This window comes from Bombina bombina, chromosome 7 (assembly GCF_027579735.1).
Source record: "Bombina bombina isolate aBomBom1 chromosome 7, aBomBom1.pri, whole genome shotgun sequence".
Classification (NCBI taxonomy): domain Eukaryota; kingdom Metazoa; phylum Chordata; class Amphibia; order Anura; family Bombinatoridae; genus Bombina; species Bombina bombina.
In genome coordinates this window covers 90377634-90393809 of record NC_069505.1, presented here as the reverse complement: position 1 = coordinate 90393809, position 16176 = coordinate 90377634, and the positions used below count along the sequence as shown (strand labels likewise).

At 42.0% G+C, this 16176-nt stretch overlaps 1 protein-coding gene across 1 annotated transcript in view; it reads right to left on the bottom strand.

Moving 5' to 3' along the window:
* Positions 1-2518: 2518 nt before the first annotated feature.
* The window catches only part of LOC128635767 (3-galactosyl-N-acetylglucosaminide 4-alpha-L-fucosyltransferase FUT3-like), a gene marked incomplete at its 5' end in the record, with an annotated part of 54117 nt that continues 40459 nt past the window's right edge, over positions 2519-16176 (bottom strand). Inside the window, one exon of the mRNA XM_053688883.1 lies at positions 2519-3415. Within this exon, the coding sequence (XP_053544858.1) occupies positions 2519-3415 (897 nt within the window). The remainder of the gene's footprint in view (positions 3416-16176) is intronic.

Genomic DNA, 16176 nt, shown 5'->3' with positions numbered 1-16176 from the left:
ACACTTTTGCATCTGAGCTTCACCAGATGAACATAGATATAATACCATGGCAAATCCAGCCCTTACAGAGATACAGAGTTTCGGTTTGAAATTTAATTTTCTGTGTTTGAGTGATCACATGAATCAATTTATTCCTCACCATTTTGGGCTCCATGTACTAAAAGGCAAGCGGACAAGCTTCTCAACTCAAGAAGTTGTCCGCTTACCTTCACTGCATACAAACAGGATCCGCTGCCCATATTTATCATTACACACTCACGTGTAAAGCATGACCAATCGTGTGAGAGAAGGGACTGTCAATAACCCAGAGTGAACAAGCTCTCTGTTATTTCTCCTCACCACCTCAGGTGGCAAAAAGTGTAAGGAGCAGCACCACTAAAAGGGTAGTGAGACAGGTATGTGTGAAAATGTTCCTCTATGCCATCAGCTATTGTTTAGAACATTCCTGCAACGTTTCCCTATTGTTACAGGTTACTCCCATAGAACGCCTATATATTTAATATGTATGCAATAACCATAGTTAATAAAGAACAAAAAAAACATATATAAGCTGATTGTTAGTATATTGTGCAAGTATATATATATATATATATATATATATATTATACTTGTAAATTAGCATATTATGGGATACATTGCAAGTGGAGCGCTAAATTATTGGAGCGCGATAATTAACCATCCTTTGCAAGTGGCTAGGTATTGCTACTGCAACCTCGCTCTAGCAATAAGTGCTACACAAATTAACCAGAGATCAGATCTCTGGTTAATTTTCTAAAAGTGCCCCAAATGCCCTCAAAATAGAGGGCATTATACTTTTTTATAAAAAAAAAATTACCACTTTTTTAAAATAAAAATATAACTTAACTTGGCAGTTTTAAGGCTTTAAAGTTATTGGGAGTGGGGTGTTAGGAAAAAAAAAAAACAGCACTGAAAAGTGCCTTTAAATTGCTGTCTATGGGAACTGTGTTCCCATAGACCGCAATGTAATTATATATAAATATGATTTTATATATATATATATATATATATATATATTTATTTATTTATTTATTTATTTATTTAAGTGTTAATATATGTATATACACATATTAACACATAAATATATATGTATATATTCATATACATATATATTTAAAAATGCTGCCCATTGCTAAGCTACTTAGCCCATTCACTGAGCGAGTTTCTGATACCATCCCTGATGGCATCAGAACAAGGTTCCCATAGGAGCCTATGGAAGCGCGCTCTTGTGAGCGCAATGCTTCCTAGCAATGCAAATGCAAGCTCGCTTATTGTGCGCTGGTATTACAAGTGGAGCGCTAATATTGCTTGCACGCAAGTGAAATTTAACAATTCACTTGTAATCTAGCCTTTAGTATTTTAAGAAAGTTCATTATTTCAATTTAAATTTGGTGTGTTTTTCTTTTTTAGGAACAACATTTTGTTTAATGTTGCTGTTTTTTAAATACTGTTTAATGTAAGCTGTTTTTTAAATACTGCACTAAAATGTGTTTCTAATTGATGGTGTCCTTTTCAACATTTTATTTTTTCAGTCACTGCAATTGTGCAACTTTCAAGTAAGTTCACACTTAAGTAAATAGATTTAGTTATAATATCAAAGTTGCACTGTACCAAAGGTGTGACTGTGATTTTAGAACTCAAGATGTTTATTAGGTTTATAATTCATGGGCAAGTAGCGCTATTGTATTAATACAGAAAAAGTTTCAGTTTTAGTTCCCTTTTGTAAATTCAATTGTCATTCAATACTCTCTAAATCAGTGCTTCCCAACTCCAGTCTGCAGGACCCTTAACAGGCCAGATATTCATTACACCTTAACTAGAACACAGGTGAAATAATAAGCTGATGAGTGAGTTGATTATTTTACCTGTATTCTAGTTATGATACAATGAATATCTGGCCTGTTAAGGGTCTTGAGGCCGGGGTTTAGGAAACAATGGTCTAAAGGAATAATTTACATTGCACCCTCGCTGCACAGGACAATGCTGCTTTGAACATTAAACCACTGGCAGAAAACCTTCTCATCCCACACTGAAGTGTAATTAAATGCCTCTTAGTGATTTGATCCTTTTAGAACATTTCAACTGCAGTCTTGATTGCTATCTGGATATCTTTAGTGAGTAATTTCCTGAGAAGAAAGTAGAACTGGTTTAACTGTGCACTATTAAGGGTTTTCTGAGGTCAAGCAAAACTAATATTTTTTCTTCATTTCATGGATCGTCAGAACATTTCTGAGAAAACAATTTAAACTTCCTTTAATATATACTTTAATAATTGCACTCAAGAAGAGTACTAGATTTTCTTGAAATTACATATCCTAAGGTTTTACAATTTTGGTTTGTGAAACTAATTTTAATCATTGACCAAAATATTATTGACAAAAATATACATTTTTTTATAAAATGTTATTGAAATCACAAGTTTGCTGAAGTTGATGATTATTAATCTGTTGACCAGCGTAGCAACAATAACAAAAAAAACAAAAAAACAATGGTGATTGCATTACTTGAACCACTTCTCAATACTTGGAATAGTTCTATACACAGGGGCCTCTTTCAATGCTTTACATACTTTACAGTATTGGATTGCAAAACTTGTCTTTCCTACTGACTTGTATTCAGACCTCCAGTTGAAATATTGTTGGTATCTTTTATCATCCTTGTTTAGCTTCAGAAGAAAAGAAGCCAATTCCTTAGGACTGTGAAAATCATCTACATGTATAAATGAATCTGGGTGTAGAAAACGTTCATAGTTAGCACGAGGAGGTCCCATTACCACTGGCACAGTCCCTGAATGGAGTGAATTATACCATAGTTTTTCAGTGATATAGTCTTTATGGATACTGTTCTCAAAAGCCAGGTAGAATTTGTATGTAGAAAGAATCATTGAGTCATTATTTCTAGGGAGCAACATCTTGCCACGACCATATGTGTCAATTTGGATGTATTTTTTAAGCTCCAAATAGTATTTGGTCCTCCGGTAGTTTGGATTCCAATTACTAACAACCCAAGCTACAAGTTTTGTCTTTAAAGGAATTGTAACATTTTTATGTGAATCATGCTTTTCCAGCCATCCATAAGGAGTGAAGATATCAGAGTCTGCCTGGTAGGTCATGGTGAGGTTGATGAGGTTATCCATTAATGCCATATTTGGGCTGCGAGATGGAGATTCTAAGTTGAACCAAATCCAATATTGCTTAGAGGGTCGTTGCATTTTGGGCAGCTGTTCTCTAGAGCTACATACATTTCTGTGATGCAGAATAACAGCATTGGCATCGGCATATAAATTACGGTCCACTGTGTAGAAACAACCAGCTGCGTCAAAGGGATGAGGGCACCGGTTGAGTGGGAATGGATACTTAAAGGGCCATGTCCAAAGGAGAATAATAAGAGGTTTTTCCTGTATTAGAGTTGATGCATGTTGAGGTTTTTCAATTGGTTCTTTGTTACATTTAAAAAAATACCAAGACGTGGATAAAAAAATATATAACAATGCCAGTTGAAGGAATACAAATAAATTTATATTTTTTAAGACAGGTGAGTCCATGGCTTTCACAGTTCATTGAACACAATATTTCAAACAAATGTCACACTTGATTTCAGCTATTTGAACATGTTACAAACCTTTCCAAATAAGATTCACTGCATCATCATTATTATTTCTCTCCAGCTTAGATGTATTTCATTCCATTGTGGCTGTTGGATAACAGAAGAAAAACATTTAATTCTTTCTAGTATACTTTTTATAAAAGACATAGAAGGATGGATATATTTAAAGGGACAGTGTACTGTACAAATGCTTTCACATTAATGTGTTTCCAAGTACTTGTCATACTAGATGCACATTTTTAAAATGTATGAGAAATCGATCCTTTAGGTATTTTATATGAAACAGCTGTTTTTGCTAGTTGAAACCACAACCCAATAAAAAGGCTGAGCTTGTAGGCAGAGGCACCTGCTTATCTTATCTGTCTAATTATTTACACAAATTCTACCTTATTTTATTTCTATTTACTCAAACATTAAGACTTGGGGCTCCATTTATTAAGCAGTAGATGCTGCTTCGAAGCACCATTGTTTAAGGCTCGCCTAAAAAGTAAGGAAGTTAACAAATTAATAATGATAATAAAGACACATTTTTGCAAAATTTGTCACTTTCTCTGATATCAGAAAAACAAGAGCAATTGGCCCTAAAAAACCTGAGTGAGAATGTGAACATCGTCATAAAACAGGCGGACAGGGGTGGTTCAGTGGTTTTGATGGATAGGTCCTACTATATTGATGAAGCACACAGACAGTTATGGAACACCGATAATTATGAAAGGCTGAGACAGCACTCTACTTGAAATTTCCAAAAACAGCTTATGCACCTTCTTTATGGAGCATTGGAGCAGGGATTTATCGATAACAACACATTTCGATACTTGTATGTGAAACACCCTGTTACTCCAATATTCCATCACCTACTGAAGGTGAATAAATTGACTGTAAATGTTCAGGGTACACCTATTGTAAGTGGAATAGGGTCTATGCTTGAGCATTTGTCAGAGTGGTTGGAAGATGTTTTGCAACCTCTGGTTAAAGCTCTCCTGGGTTATACCAGGGACTCCAAACATGTATTAAATATTGTGGAACAGGTGAAATGGATGCAGGATTCTGGATGGCTCACTGTGGATGTTGAAGCTTTATATTCATCTATACCCCATGATATGGGTTTGAAAGTGATAGAATATTTTCTGGAGAATGAAACAACACACAGTGAGCCTTTCAGATTATTTGTATTAGAGGTCACCCAGTTTTTACTAACCCACAATTCCTTTCAGTTTGAGAATGAGTTCTATCTGCAGAGGTGTGGGACCGTGATGGGTGCAAAGTTTGTGCCCACAAACGCCAACCTATATATGGGTTGGTGGGACCGGTCCAACATCTATGCAGATAGTAACATGTTTAGATCAGCTATCAGGTTGTATCATCATTTTTTCAATGACCTGTTCTTTGTGTGGAAAGGTAACAGGGACACAGCCACAGAATTTGTTGATTCCTTGAAAGAGAATGATTTTGGCCTACGATTCATCTATGAGTTTAACAGATCTGTGGTACATTACCTAGATCTCCAATTGAGAGGTTGGTTCTTGGGCAAAATCACTTCTGAAGTATACAGGAAACCAATTTCAGGGAACAGTCTTCTACATGCTAGGTGCTGTCACCCTCGACATCTGGATCAGGTCGGCTTCATGGTCCATAGAAATCCTTCCTCTCATATTTGCAAAATGTTCCTATTGTTAGCTTTTAACTGGCACCTGAACAAGGGGAAGAATCTCAAAATTCCACATGATCTAGCTATTCTTTCAGTGGCCAAGGGACAATTTGTCCGCTTGAAAAGGAATTGTACTTTACCTAACAAGTTTGAAAAACATGCAGATGCCCTTGAGAAAAGGCTGCTGGATAGAGGGTACAACATGAATGTGCTTAAAAAGGCTAGGAGAGAAGTTAGGGACATGGATAGAGATGCCCTGCTAAGAGATTTTTCTGCTCAATACCAGGAGATTTGTGGTATTGTATGTAGGCATTTTCAATTGCTTGTAGCAGACAATGGCCTTGCTGATATGGTCAAAAAAAGGTTGCAGGTTCTCTTATAGGAGAAATAAATCAATTGGGAGCATGGTATCCCCATCACAAATTAAGAGACCAATATCAGCAACAACAACATCTTCATGGCTAAGGCATAGGGGCACTTTTAAATGTGGCTACTCACAGTGTAAATTCTGTGAACATGTCCATGTCAACTCAACTTTTTGGACATTTGTGACTGGTTAAACTTTCAATGTTACATCCTGCTTAAATTGCAGATCCACTTATTGCATCTATCTGTTGTGGTGTTCACATTGTAACCTTCAATATGTAGGACTAACTACCAGAGAGGTGCTGTCTCGTATTCGTGAGTATTTGTCCACTATCAATGTGGACAAAATTAGTACCCCTCTGGTTGATCACTTTGTAAAAAAACATGACAAAAATTGTGAAACTTTGAAATGGATGATAATTGAGAAGGTACAGGCACAGAAGAGGGGAGAGGATAAGTACCAAGTATTATCCAGACAGCTGATGTATTGGATTTTCAGACTTCAGACCAAGTTACTTCATGGTCTGAACTCTGAATATGATTTCATTAATTATTGGTGCTGATATTTCCCCTCCTCCTTTTCTGTGCCTTTCCTGTGTGTTTTCTCTTCATCCTCAACCATATTCTGTGTACATGTCAAGGATACCAGACAGCCAAGGCTACCCCCCACCCCCCTACAACCTCACCCCTGTTGTTAACTAGTCTAGGTGTGAAGTGTCTTTCTGTTATTGCGTGAGTCATCCATTGTCCTTTTGTAAGTCAGGATGTGATTAGAATCTTGTTTAACTAACCATTGTCTGATGTTTGTCTCATTGTATAATATTTGTTTCTATTTGTGTAGTAACTACCCCCATTTGTTGCAAATGTATAAAAGCTGTGTTTTTTTGTGCAATAAAGCAGTTTCACCTGAATGCTAGTCTGTCTAGTTATTTGGGTGAGTTCCAGCTAAAATCACTTTCCTGGGCTATATAGCAGCCTGTTCTAGGCAAAGGAAGGACCCTCTGGCAGAGCTACCCAGTCGGGGTAGCTGGATTCTGCCACAGGGTGGGACACTGAGTACTGGTGCTGTCGGGCATCAGGGGTGGCTACAGGCTGTGGTCACTAGCCAGCTACATAGCTGCAGTGGGAAGGGAGGAAGCAGGACCCGTTTGGCGGAGCTACCCAGTCGGGGTATCTGGGGTATCCCTTATATTGGTTGGCAGTGGTGGGATCTGCTTCTTCCACACAATTCCTGCTGACAGAGAAGGGCCACAGTAGCTGGTAACTATGGAAGCCGAGTACCTAAGGAGAGTACAGGAGGCACTGACCCATCTGGACGGTCCTGGTTCTGAACTGGACCAGTTGAGCTGCAGGAGCATTGTCCGCCAGGAACTATGGAGGAAGAGGCTTCAACAAGAAAAGGATTGTGATGGGAAGGTCCTCCCCACAGATGATGAGAGGTACTGGGTCCGGTGGGACTTGCAAGTGCTTTTCCTGGGAGAGCAGCCCATGGAGGAATGGCTATCGGAAATAGATCGACTGGTTTAGGCAGAGATGTGGGTGGAGGATAGCTATCGGGACCTCCGATGGCTCGCAATGCATGTGCGATCATGGCTGGAGGATTGCTCCCCCACATAGGGCTTTGGCTTCGGTGGCCCTGGGTTACTATTGGAAAAGTTGACAGAAGACCCAGAATTTGGGAGCAGGGCGAAACTGAGAGTAACAAACATTGGCCTCTCCAGAGAGCAGCTGTTGGATCTCTCGGGGGTACCTGTCAGGGTTTTTCCCTGTTGTGTTTGCCATGTGCTGCTGGCAGCGATTTTACTCACTTCTCTTCCTGACTATGGTACATTGTGAGGGATGCTGCTCAATTCCTGCACTTCATTTTATGGCCAGACTGGTGTGCATCATCCATGTGAGACAGGATGCAGTCTCAGAATTGTGATGTCATCACTTATTATTTAAAGGGCCTATGTTCAGTATGCTTTGCCTTTGCGTTGTCTCAGACCTGTTTGTGTGAGTTCCTGTGTATTACCTGGCTGCCTGATGTCCTTCCTTGTTCCTGATTCCGGCTCGTCTGACTATTCGCTTTGGCTCCTGACCAGCTCTGGTTTTGATTCCTGGCTTGTTATTTGACTTGTGGAATTATTTTTTGATATCAATAAAGGTGTGATTATTTTTGTACTTCTCGTCTCAGTCTGATTCCTGGCACCCTGACATTACGCAAAGGCCATGAATCCTGATGGTGCTAATAATCCACCTTTACCTGCCATCATTTCCAGGATGGATGTACAGGATCACCGCTTGGATCAATTTGCGCTAGCCCCGCAAACCCTGCTGACTCGCACTGCACATTTGGAACACAGTGTCCCACAATTTATGGCTGCTCCTGTTTCCGCTGCTGCACCTATGCCTACCAGGAGCATGTCCGGTTCTGCACCTCTACCTCAGCGATATGGAGGCGATCCTATTCAGTGCAGAGGGTTTTTGAACCAGGTGGGCATTTACTTTGAGAGGTTACCTCAGTCGTTTCCCTCTGATAGAGCTAAGGTGGGATTTCTCATCTCGTTACTCTCTGACACAGCTTTTGCCTGGGCTAATCCCTTGTGGGAGACTAATAAACCTGTGATTTCAAATTACCCTGAATTTGTGGCCTCCTTTCAAAGGGTATTTGATGTTCTAGCTTGCTCCTCCTCTGCTGCTAAACTACTCATGTCCATTCAGCAAGGTACAAGATCTGTTGCTCAGTATGCTATTGAGTTATGTACGCTTGCCGCAGAGGTTGGAACAATGAAGCCCTTGTTGCCGCCTTCTTTCATGGGCTCTCTGATTAGATTAAAGATGAAGTTGCTGCCACAGATTTAACAGAGAATCTCGAGGCATTGGTGTCTTTTTTTTATCCTAATTGACATCAGACTCAGAGAGAGGCCCTCTTTCAAGGAGAGCTTGCGGAAGCCTTCTGTTCCGTTGTCTCATACGTGTTCGTTCCCACCTATGCCTCCCTCTCCTCCCATGCCTCCTGGTCCTGAGTCACCAGGTACTGCTGAGCAGATGCAGCTGGTATTCATGCGTCTCTCTGTGGTGGAGAGGGCCTTTAGGAGGAGGGAGGGGCTCTGCCTCTATTGTGGGTTACAAGGCCACCTTTTGAAGTCTTGTCCTACACGGCCGGGAAATGCTCACACCTAAGGTCCTGTTGGGGGCAGACCTTGGGTGGTTTATCCTCGTCCCCGGAACTGCTTAAGGAGAAACATTTGGTCACAGTTGTCCTTTCCTGGGTGGACTCCTCCATAGTCACCCAGGCTCTTGTTGACTCTGGTGCTGTGGGCTATTTCATTGACAGTGCTTTTGTATCAAAGCACTCCATTCCTGTATTTCCTCGTTCCGCTTGCTATTAAGGCCATTAATGGCAGACCCCTTCAGCCCGCACTCGTTACTCACGAAACTGCTCCGTTGTCCATGACTGTTGGGGCTCTCCATTGCAAAATCCTACAGTTCCAGGTGATAAACTCTCCGCATTTTCCGGTTGTTCTGGGTTATCCCTGGCTCCAAAAGCTCAATCCCAGTCTCAACTGGTGCAGGTCCGAAATTTTGTGGTGGTCCCTGCAATGTATTTCCACTTGTCTTCGGAAACCACTTAAAGTCTTGTGCACTTCTTCGATTTCTCAATTGCCAGAGGAGTACCGAGAGTTCCTGACAAGGTGCGTGCTGGTACGTTGCCTCCTCACCGGTCTTACGATTGTGCCATAGACCTGCAACCCGGAGCCATTCCTCCTTGGGGCCGGGTGTCCCCTCTGTCTGTTGCAGAGAATTGTGCTATGTAGGAGTATGTTGCCGATGCTCTGTTGCAGGGATCATCCGCAAATCCTGCTCTCCTGCAGGGCTGGCTTCTTCTTTGTGAAGCTTATTACGGAACTCTTTGACCACCTCAAGGGAGCTACGGTCTTTACTAAACTTGATTTGAGAGAAACGTACAATCTCATTAGAATTAAGGAGGGCCATGAATGGAAAACAGCATTTAACACCAGGAGCGGGCATTATGAGTATCTTGTAATGCCCTTTTGCCTATGTAATGCTCCTGCTGTTTTTCAGGAATTTATTAATGATGTCCTACGAGATATGTTGCAACAGTGTGTTGTGGTGTACTTAGACGACATCCTCATACACTCATCCACACTTGAGGCTCATCGTTTTGATGTTACACGGGTTCTTCAGAGACTACTTGAGAACGGCCTGTTTTGTAACCTCGAGAAATGTGAGTTCCATCAGACTCAAGTAACCTTCCTAGGTTATGTTATCTCCGTTGCAGGGTTCTCCATGGATCCTGACAAGTTATCTGCAGTTCTGCAGTGGCCTCGCCCAGTTGGTCTTTGGTCTATTCAACGTTTTTTGGGGTTCGCCAATTACTATAGAAAGTTTATTAAAAACTTTTCTTCCTTGGTCAAACCTATCACAGACATGACCTGTAAAGAGAATGATCCACTCCATTTGTCACCTACTGCCATTAAGGCCTTTGATAGTCTTAAGACTGCCTTTGCTGCCACTCCAGTTTTGGCTAATCCTAACCCTGTCCTGCCTTTTGTTCTTGAGTTCGATGCTTCTGAGACTGGAGTAGGTGCCCTGTTGTCTCAACGTCCTACGCCTGACGGTTCCTTGCATCCGTGTGGTTTCTTCTCTAAGAAATTCTCTCCAGCGGAGTGCATTTATGAAATTGGCTCCCCATTATGTTGGTCCTTTTCGAATACTCTGACGGGTTAATCCTGTGGCCTACGCTCTTGACCTTCCTCCTGCTATGCGCATCTCCAATGTTTTTCATGTCTCCCTCTTGAAACCATTGGTTTGTAATCAGTTTACCACTGTGTTGTCTCATCCCTGTCCTATCTTTGTTGACAACCATGAGGAGTATGAGGTCAGCAGCATTATTGACTCTCGTATGTCCAGGAGTTGTGTACAGTATTTGGTTCACTGGAGAGGCTACGTTTGGGAGGATCGTTCTTGGGTTCCCTCCTCTGATGTTCATGCTCCTGACCTCCTCCATGCCTTCCATGCCAGTTTCCCCAATAAGCCTTTTGTCCTCCCGCGGGGGAGGGGTTGTTGAGGGGAGGGTACTGTCAGGGTTTTTTCCCTGTTGTGTTTGCCATGTGCTGCTGGCAGCCATTTTACTCACCTCTCTTCCTGACTATGGTGCATTGTGGGGGATGCAGCTCAATTCCTGCACTTCCTTTTATGGCCAGACTAGTGGTCCTCATCATCTATGTGAGACAGGATGCAGTCTCAGAATTGTGATGTCATCACTTATTATTTAAAGGGCCTCTATTCAGTATGCTTTGCCTTTGCGTTGTCTCAGACCTGTTTGTGAGAGTTCCTGTGTATTACCTGGCTGCCTGATGTCCTTCCTGGTTCCTGATCCCTGGCTTGTTCCTGACTCTGCTGCTTTCCTTGTTCCTGATTCCGGCTCGTCTGACTATTCGCTTTGGCTCCTGACTCGGCTCGTCTGACTACAAGCTCTGGTTTTGATTCCTGGCTTGTTATTTGACTTGTGGACTTTATTATTTTTTGCTATTAATAAAGGTGTGATTATTTTTGCACTTCTTGTCTCAGTCTGATTCCTGGCACCCTGACAGTACCCTGGCTGGTATACAATATGGTATCACTTATTGTCCAAGAATGGGAACTGGAAAAGGCATACAAGAGGCTTCTAGACCGAGTTCTGCAGCATGCCATGTGATCTGCATGGAGCTGTGGTGCAGCACTCTGGGAATCATGGAAGTTGGCCTCAGATGAGTGGCAACAGAGCATAAGAGATGACAAGCTGCTAGATACAGATCAGCAGCCTGGCCCCGAGCTTATAGACTTGGACAAGGGAGCCACCCCAGCAGAAGCACTGTCAACAGGGCAGAGAGCTGCCAGCCTCTGCCCAGCACCTGTAACAGCTCCAGGAAACCAGGGAGAGGAGGAAGTCATCCTCCCTCCCCTTACAGAGAACCCCTTTCTGGGAGAGGAGACAGTTGGTCTCTCTCCCCAGCGGCAGATCCATCCTTCGGGAGTGGAGATAGTCGTCCTCCCCTTCCTTACAGAGAACCCCTTGCAGGGAGAGATGGAAGTCAATAACTCTCCCCAGCAGCAGAATCCCTTCCTGGGAGAGGAGACAGTCGGTCTCTTTCCTCAGTGGCAAAGCCATCCCCTGGGAGTGGAGGTAGTCGTCCTCCCTCCCCGTATGCAGAACCCCTTACTGGGAGAGGAAACAGTTGGTCTCTCTCCCCAGCGGCAGAGCCATCCCCTGGGAGCGGAGGTAGTCGTCCTCCCTCCCCGTAAGCAGTACCCCTTCCTGGGAGACAGTCAGTCTCTCTCCCCAGTGACAGAGCCAGGAGCAGGGAGAGGAGACAGTCTGTCTCTCTCCACAGCGGCAGAGCCATCCCCTGGTAACAGAGGTAGTCGTCCTCCCTCCCCGTAAGCAGAACCCCTTTCTAGGAGAGGAGACTGTTGGTCTCTCTCCCCAGCGGCAGAGCCAGGAGCAGGGAGAGGAGACAGTTGGTCTCTCTCCCCAGCGGCAGAGCCAAGCCCTGGGAGCAGAGGTAGACATCCTCCCTCCACCATAAGCCGAACCCCTTCCTGGGAGAGGAGACAGTCGGTCTCTCTCCCCAGCGGCAGAGCTGGGAGAGGAGACAGTCGGTCTCCCTCCCCAGTGGCAGAGCCATCCCCTGGGAGCAGAGGTAGTCATCCTCCCTCCCCGTAAGCAGAACCCCTTTCTGGGAGAGGAGACGGTCTGTCTCTCTCCCCAGCGGCAGATCCATCCTTTGGGAGTGGAGGTAGTCATCCTCCCTCCCCTTACAGAGAAGCCCTTGCAGGGAGAGACAGGTATCAATATCTCTCCCCAGCAGCCGAATCCCTTTCTGGGAGAGAAGACAGTTGGTCTCTCTCCCCAGCGGCAGCACAGTTTCCCATGGAGCAGAGGTAGCAGTCCTCCCTCCCCAGCGGTAGATCTCCTTCTCAGGAGAAGAGACAGACAGACTCTCCCCTCAGTAGCTTGGCAGGATCTCTACCCTTTTCTTGTCCCGGAGTATTTCTCACCGAGGGCAGGCGTTGCATTGGGCAAGGAGGATAAAAGTGTATACAGTTGGTGCCAAATGTTTGGGCACCTGAGCTTTACCTGCCCCACCAAGGAGCAACCTCCTCCTCTGGTCTGGGATGGGAATACAGCTGGGAAACCAGCACTAGCTTTGTTTGCGGGTGGGTCAGCCGGTACTAAACAGAGTGTCACAGAGAGAGGCAGTGTGGCCATGGAACTTAAGGACACTGGAACGTGTGGGACAGCAATTGTTCGGGAGCTGGCCTTAGCAAACTTGTTTGGGACTTTGCCTTATGTGGCTATCCCTGCACCCAGGGTGCAGGGTATAAATGCCATCAGGAACCCCTCAGGATGCCCCAAGCTCTGGAGAGAAGGGATAACCTCTCACAGCAACCAAGAAGTGGAGGGCAACCATCGGACAGCCCGAGGCCGACCTGTTAAGGGTCTAGCCGGGTCTGCCGAACTGGAGGGGGGGAGATGTCATGGATACCAGACAGCCAATGCTACCCCCCTACAACCTCACCCCTGTTGTTATCTAGTCTAGGTGTGAAGTGTCTTTCTGTTATTGTGTGAGTCATCCATTGTCCATTTGTAAGTCAGGATGTGATTAGGATCTTGTTTAACTAACCATTGTCTGATGTTTGTCTCATTGTATAATATTTGTTTTTTATTTGTGTAGTAACTACCCCTATTTGTTGGAAATGTAAAAAAGCTGTGTTTTCTGTGCAATGAAGCAGTTCTTATTTCACCTGAATGATAGTCTGTCTAGTTATTTGGGTGAGCTCAAGCTAAAATCACTTTCCTGAGCTACATAGCAGCCTGTTCCAGGCAAAGGAAGGACCCTCTGGCAGAGCTACCCAGTCGGGGTAGCTGGAGTCTGCCACAGGGTGGGACACTGAGTACTGGTGCTGTCGGGCATCAGGGGTGGCTACAGGCTGTGGTCACTAGCCAGCTACATAGCTGCAGTCAGCAGGGAGGAAGCAGGACCCGTTTGGTAGAGCTACCCAGTCGGGGTATCTGGGGTATCCATCACAGTACATATAGTGTTATTTCTCTCATAGTGTATATTCACTCATTCTATATACACTCCAAAATCTATTTTGTATATTTTGTTAGCTATATGTAGCTATATATCTGTAACCCCTTATCTAATCAAAACAGTACTCATCCTTATCTTTTGGGAACGTGTGTCCCAAAGTTACATATGATATGAATTTTGAGATCTCAGTACTCTGTTCACTCATAGGGTTATATTTATATAAATTTATATATATATATATATATATATATATATATATATATATATATATATATATATATATATATATAGTTGATATATATATATATATATATATTTATTTATATACTTTTGGATACAAAAAAAAACATCACATTTTTAAAAATGAATTAACACATCTTTTCTCCTCCTCTCTAATTTGGCATCTTATTGGATATTAGCTTGCTTTAATATTGGATAATGTTAACATGTATGTATATATTTCTTATACGTTAATGCATCCTTTATTGTTTATGTTTAGGATGTTTATCCCTTACTTTATTGTATGAATCAAGCGTAAGAGTAACGATAGCATCATTGCTGACACATTTACTAACTATTCTGTTTGTATCAGTTATATCCAGATATGCTTTATCTCCTTTGTTGAGATATGTGAAAGGTTTTAATTTTGTAAATAATTGCTGATGTTTACCCCAATCACAGCTATAAGATATACCCCTGTATCTTTATTTTTTTTAAAAATATTTCTGCCAATCAGAACCCAGAGAGGGGTTCTTATGTCTGAGTGTGTATTAGTGTTTAAGGATTATGAGTACGGCCTCCAAATAAAACGCGTTAGTCTAAGTTGTTACAGGGGGTATTGTCCCTCCATATTTTATATTGGCATAATAAAAGTAAATTTTTATTTATATTTACTGCCACATTTTTTTCTTTATTTTTTCTTTTTTTGTTGGCACTTTCTCTGATATCTCATGAGAATTTGGAAAATTTGAATTCACCTATTACAGTAACGGAAATTCACCAAGCAATAGAAAGATTAAAATTTAATAAAGCGGCAGGTTCTGATTTCTTGCCTGGTGAATTCTATAAGCTTTTAAAAACAGAAATTACACCCTTTCTACTCAGGTTATTTAATGATTGTTTCTATGAAATGAAAAACCCCTCCTCTTATTTCTCAAGATCTATGATTAGTTTGATTAAGAAAAAAGGTAAAGATGCAGAATCTTTGGACTCTTATTGTCCGATCTTACTACTGAATACCGATTTCAAGCTTCTAATGGATATTCTAGCACAAAGACTTAAAGGTATCCTTAAATCTCATATACATCTGGATCAGGTCGGCTTCATGGTCCATAGAAATCCTTCCTCTCATGTTTGCAAAATGTTCCTATTGTTATATTTTAACTGCCACCTGAACAAGGGGAAGAATCTCAAAATTCCACATGATCTAGCTATTCTTTCAATTGATGCCCAGACGGCATTTGATTCAATCACATGGGACCACTTATTCTCTACAACGACTCACTTTGGGTTTAGGTATCCATTTTTAAACTGTATAAAATCAATGTATTCTAAAGCATCTTCTTCACTTTTAGTCAATAGTTCCCTAAATAATAGTTTTGTAATGGCTAGGGGTACCCAACAGGGGTGTCCGATTTCCCCTTTGTTGTTTAACGTAGCCATCAAACCTCTTGCATTTTACTTTAGAAGGGAGCTTCAAGGCATATCGCTAGGGTGTAAGAAACTTAAACTTCTATTATATGTGGAAGATTTATTGTTATTTATCAAAAATGCCAAAAAAGAAATCCAAGATATACTTAACACTGTTTAAGATTTTGGTTCTTTTGCTGGGTACTAAGTTAACAGGTTTTAGTAGATTAGCCCTCAAAAGACTAACCCAGTTAAGACAATTTGGGGACTTAGCACTCCCAGCCCTTCATATCTATAATAATGTATGTTTAGCTAAAGTTGCACTAGATTGACTGACTGAGAGTAACTATATTGCTTTTTTAGAGGTGGAAAGAAAGTTAGTACATCCATTGTCCCTCTTAGCTCTACTTCCCTTCCCTATTAAGTTTATTCTTTCCAAAGTCAAGATGATGTCATCTATTTTTTACATTATCAAAGCATGGCAAAATATTCAAAACTTACTGAAAATAGATCCCTATATCTCTGATTATTTTTTTACCAATAGCAGGCAATCCTCATTTTCCTGCCTGCCTCAATAATAAATTGTTTAATAACTGGGCTAGTAACGGCTTGCTGTATTTAAGCCAATTTCATGAAGTAGATAGTGATGTCGTGAACCTAAAATTTTCGGTTTTTCAGCGATATTTATTATGAACCGTGAAATTGAAAACAAAAACATGATTGGACACCAAGTACAGTACAGGTCGTTCTCTTTCGGCCTTTTTAGAATAGTGTTCCGGACCCCCAACAAAAACAACAGCAGGAAAGAGGACATATGGCATCCTT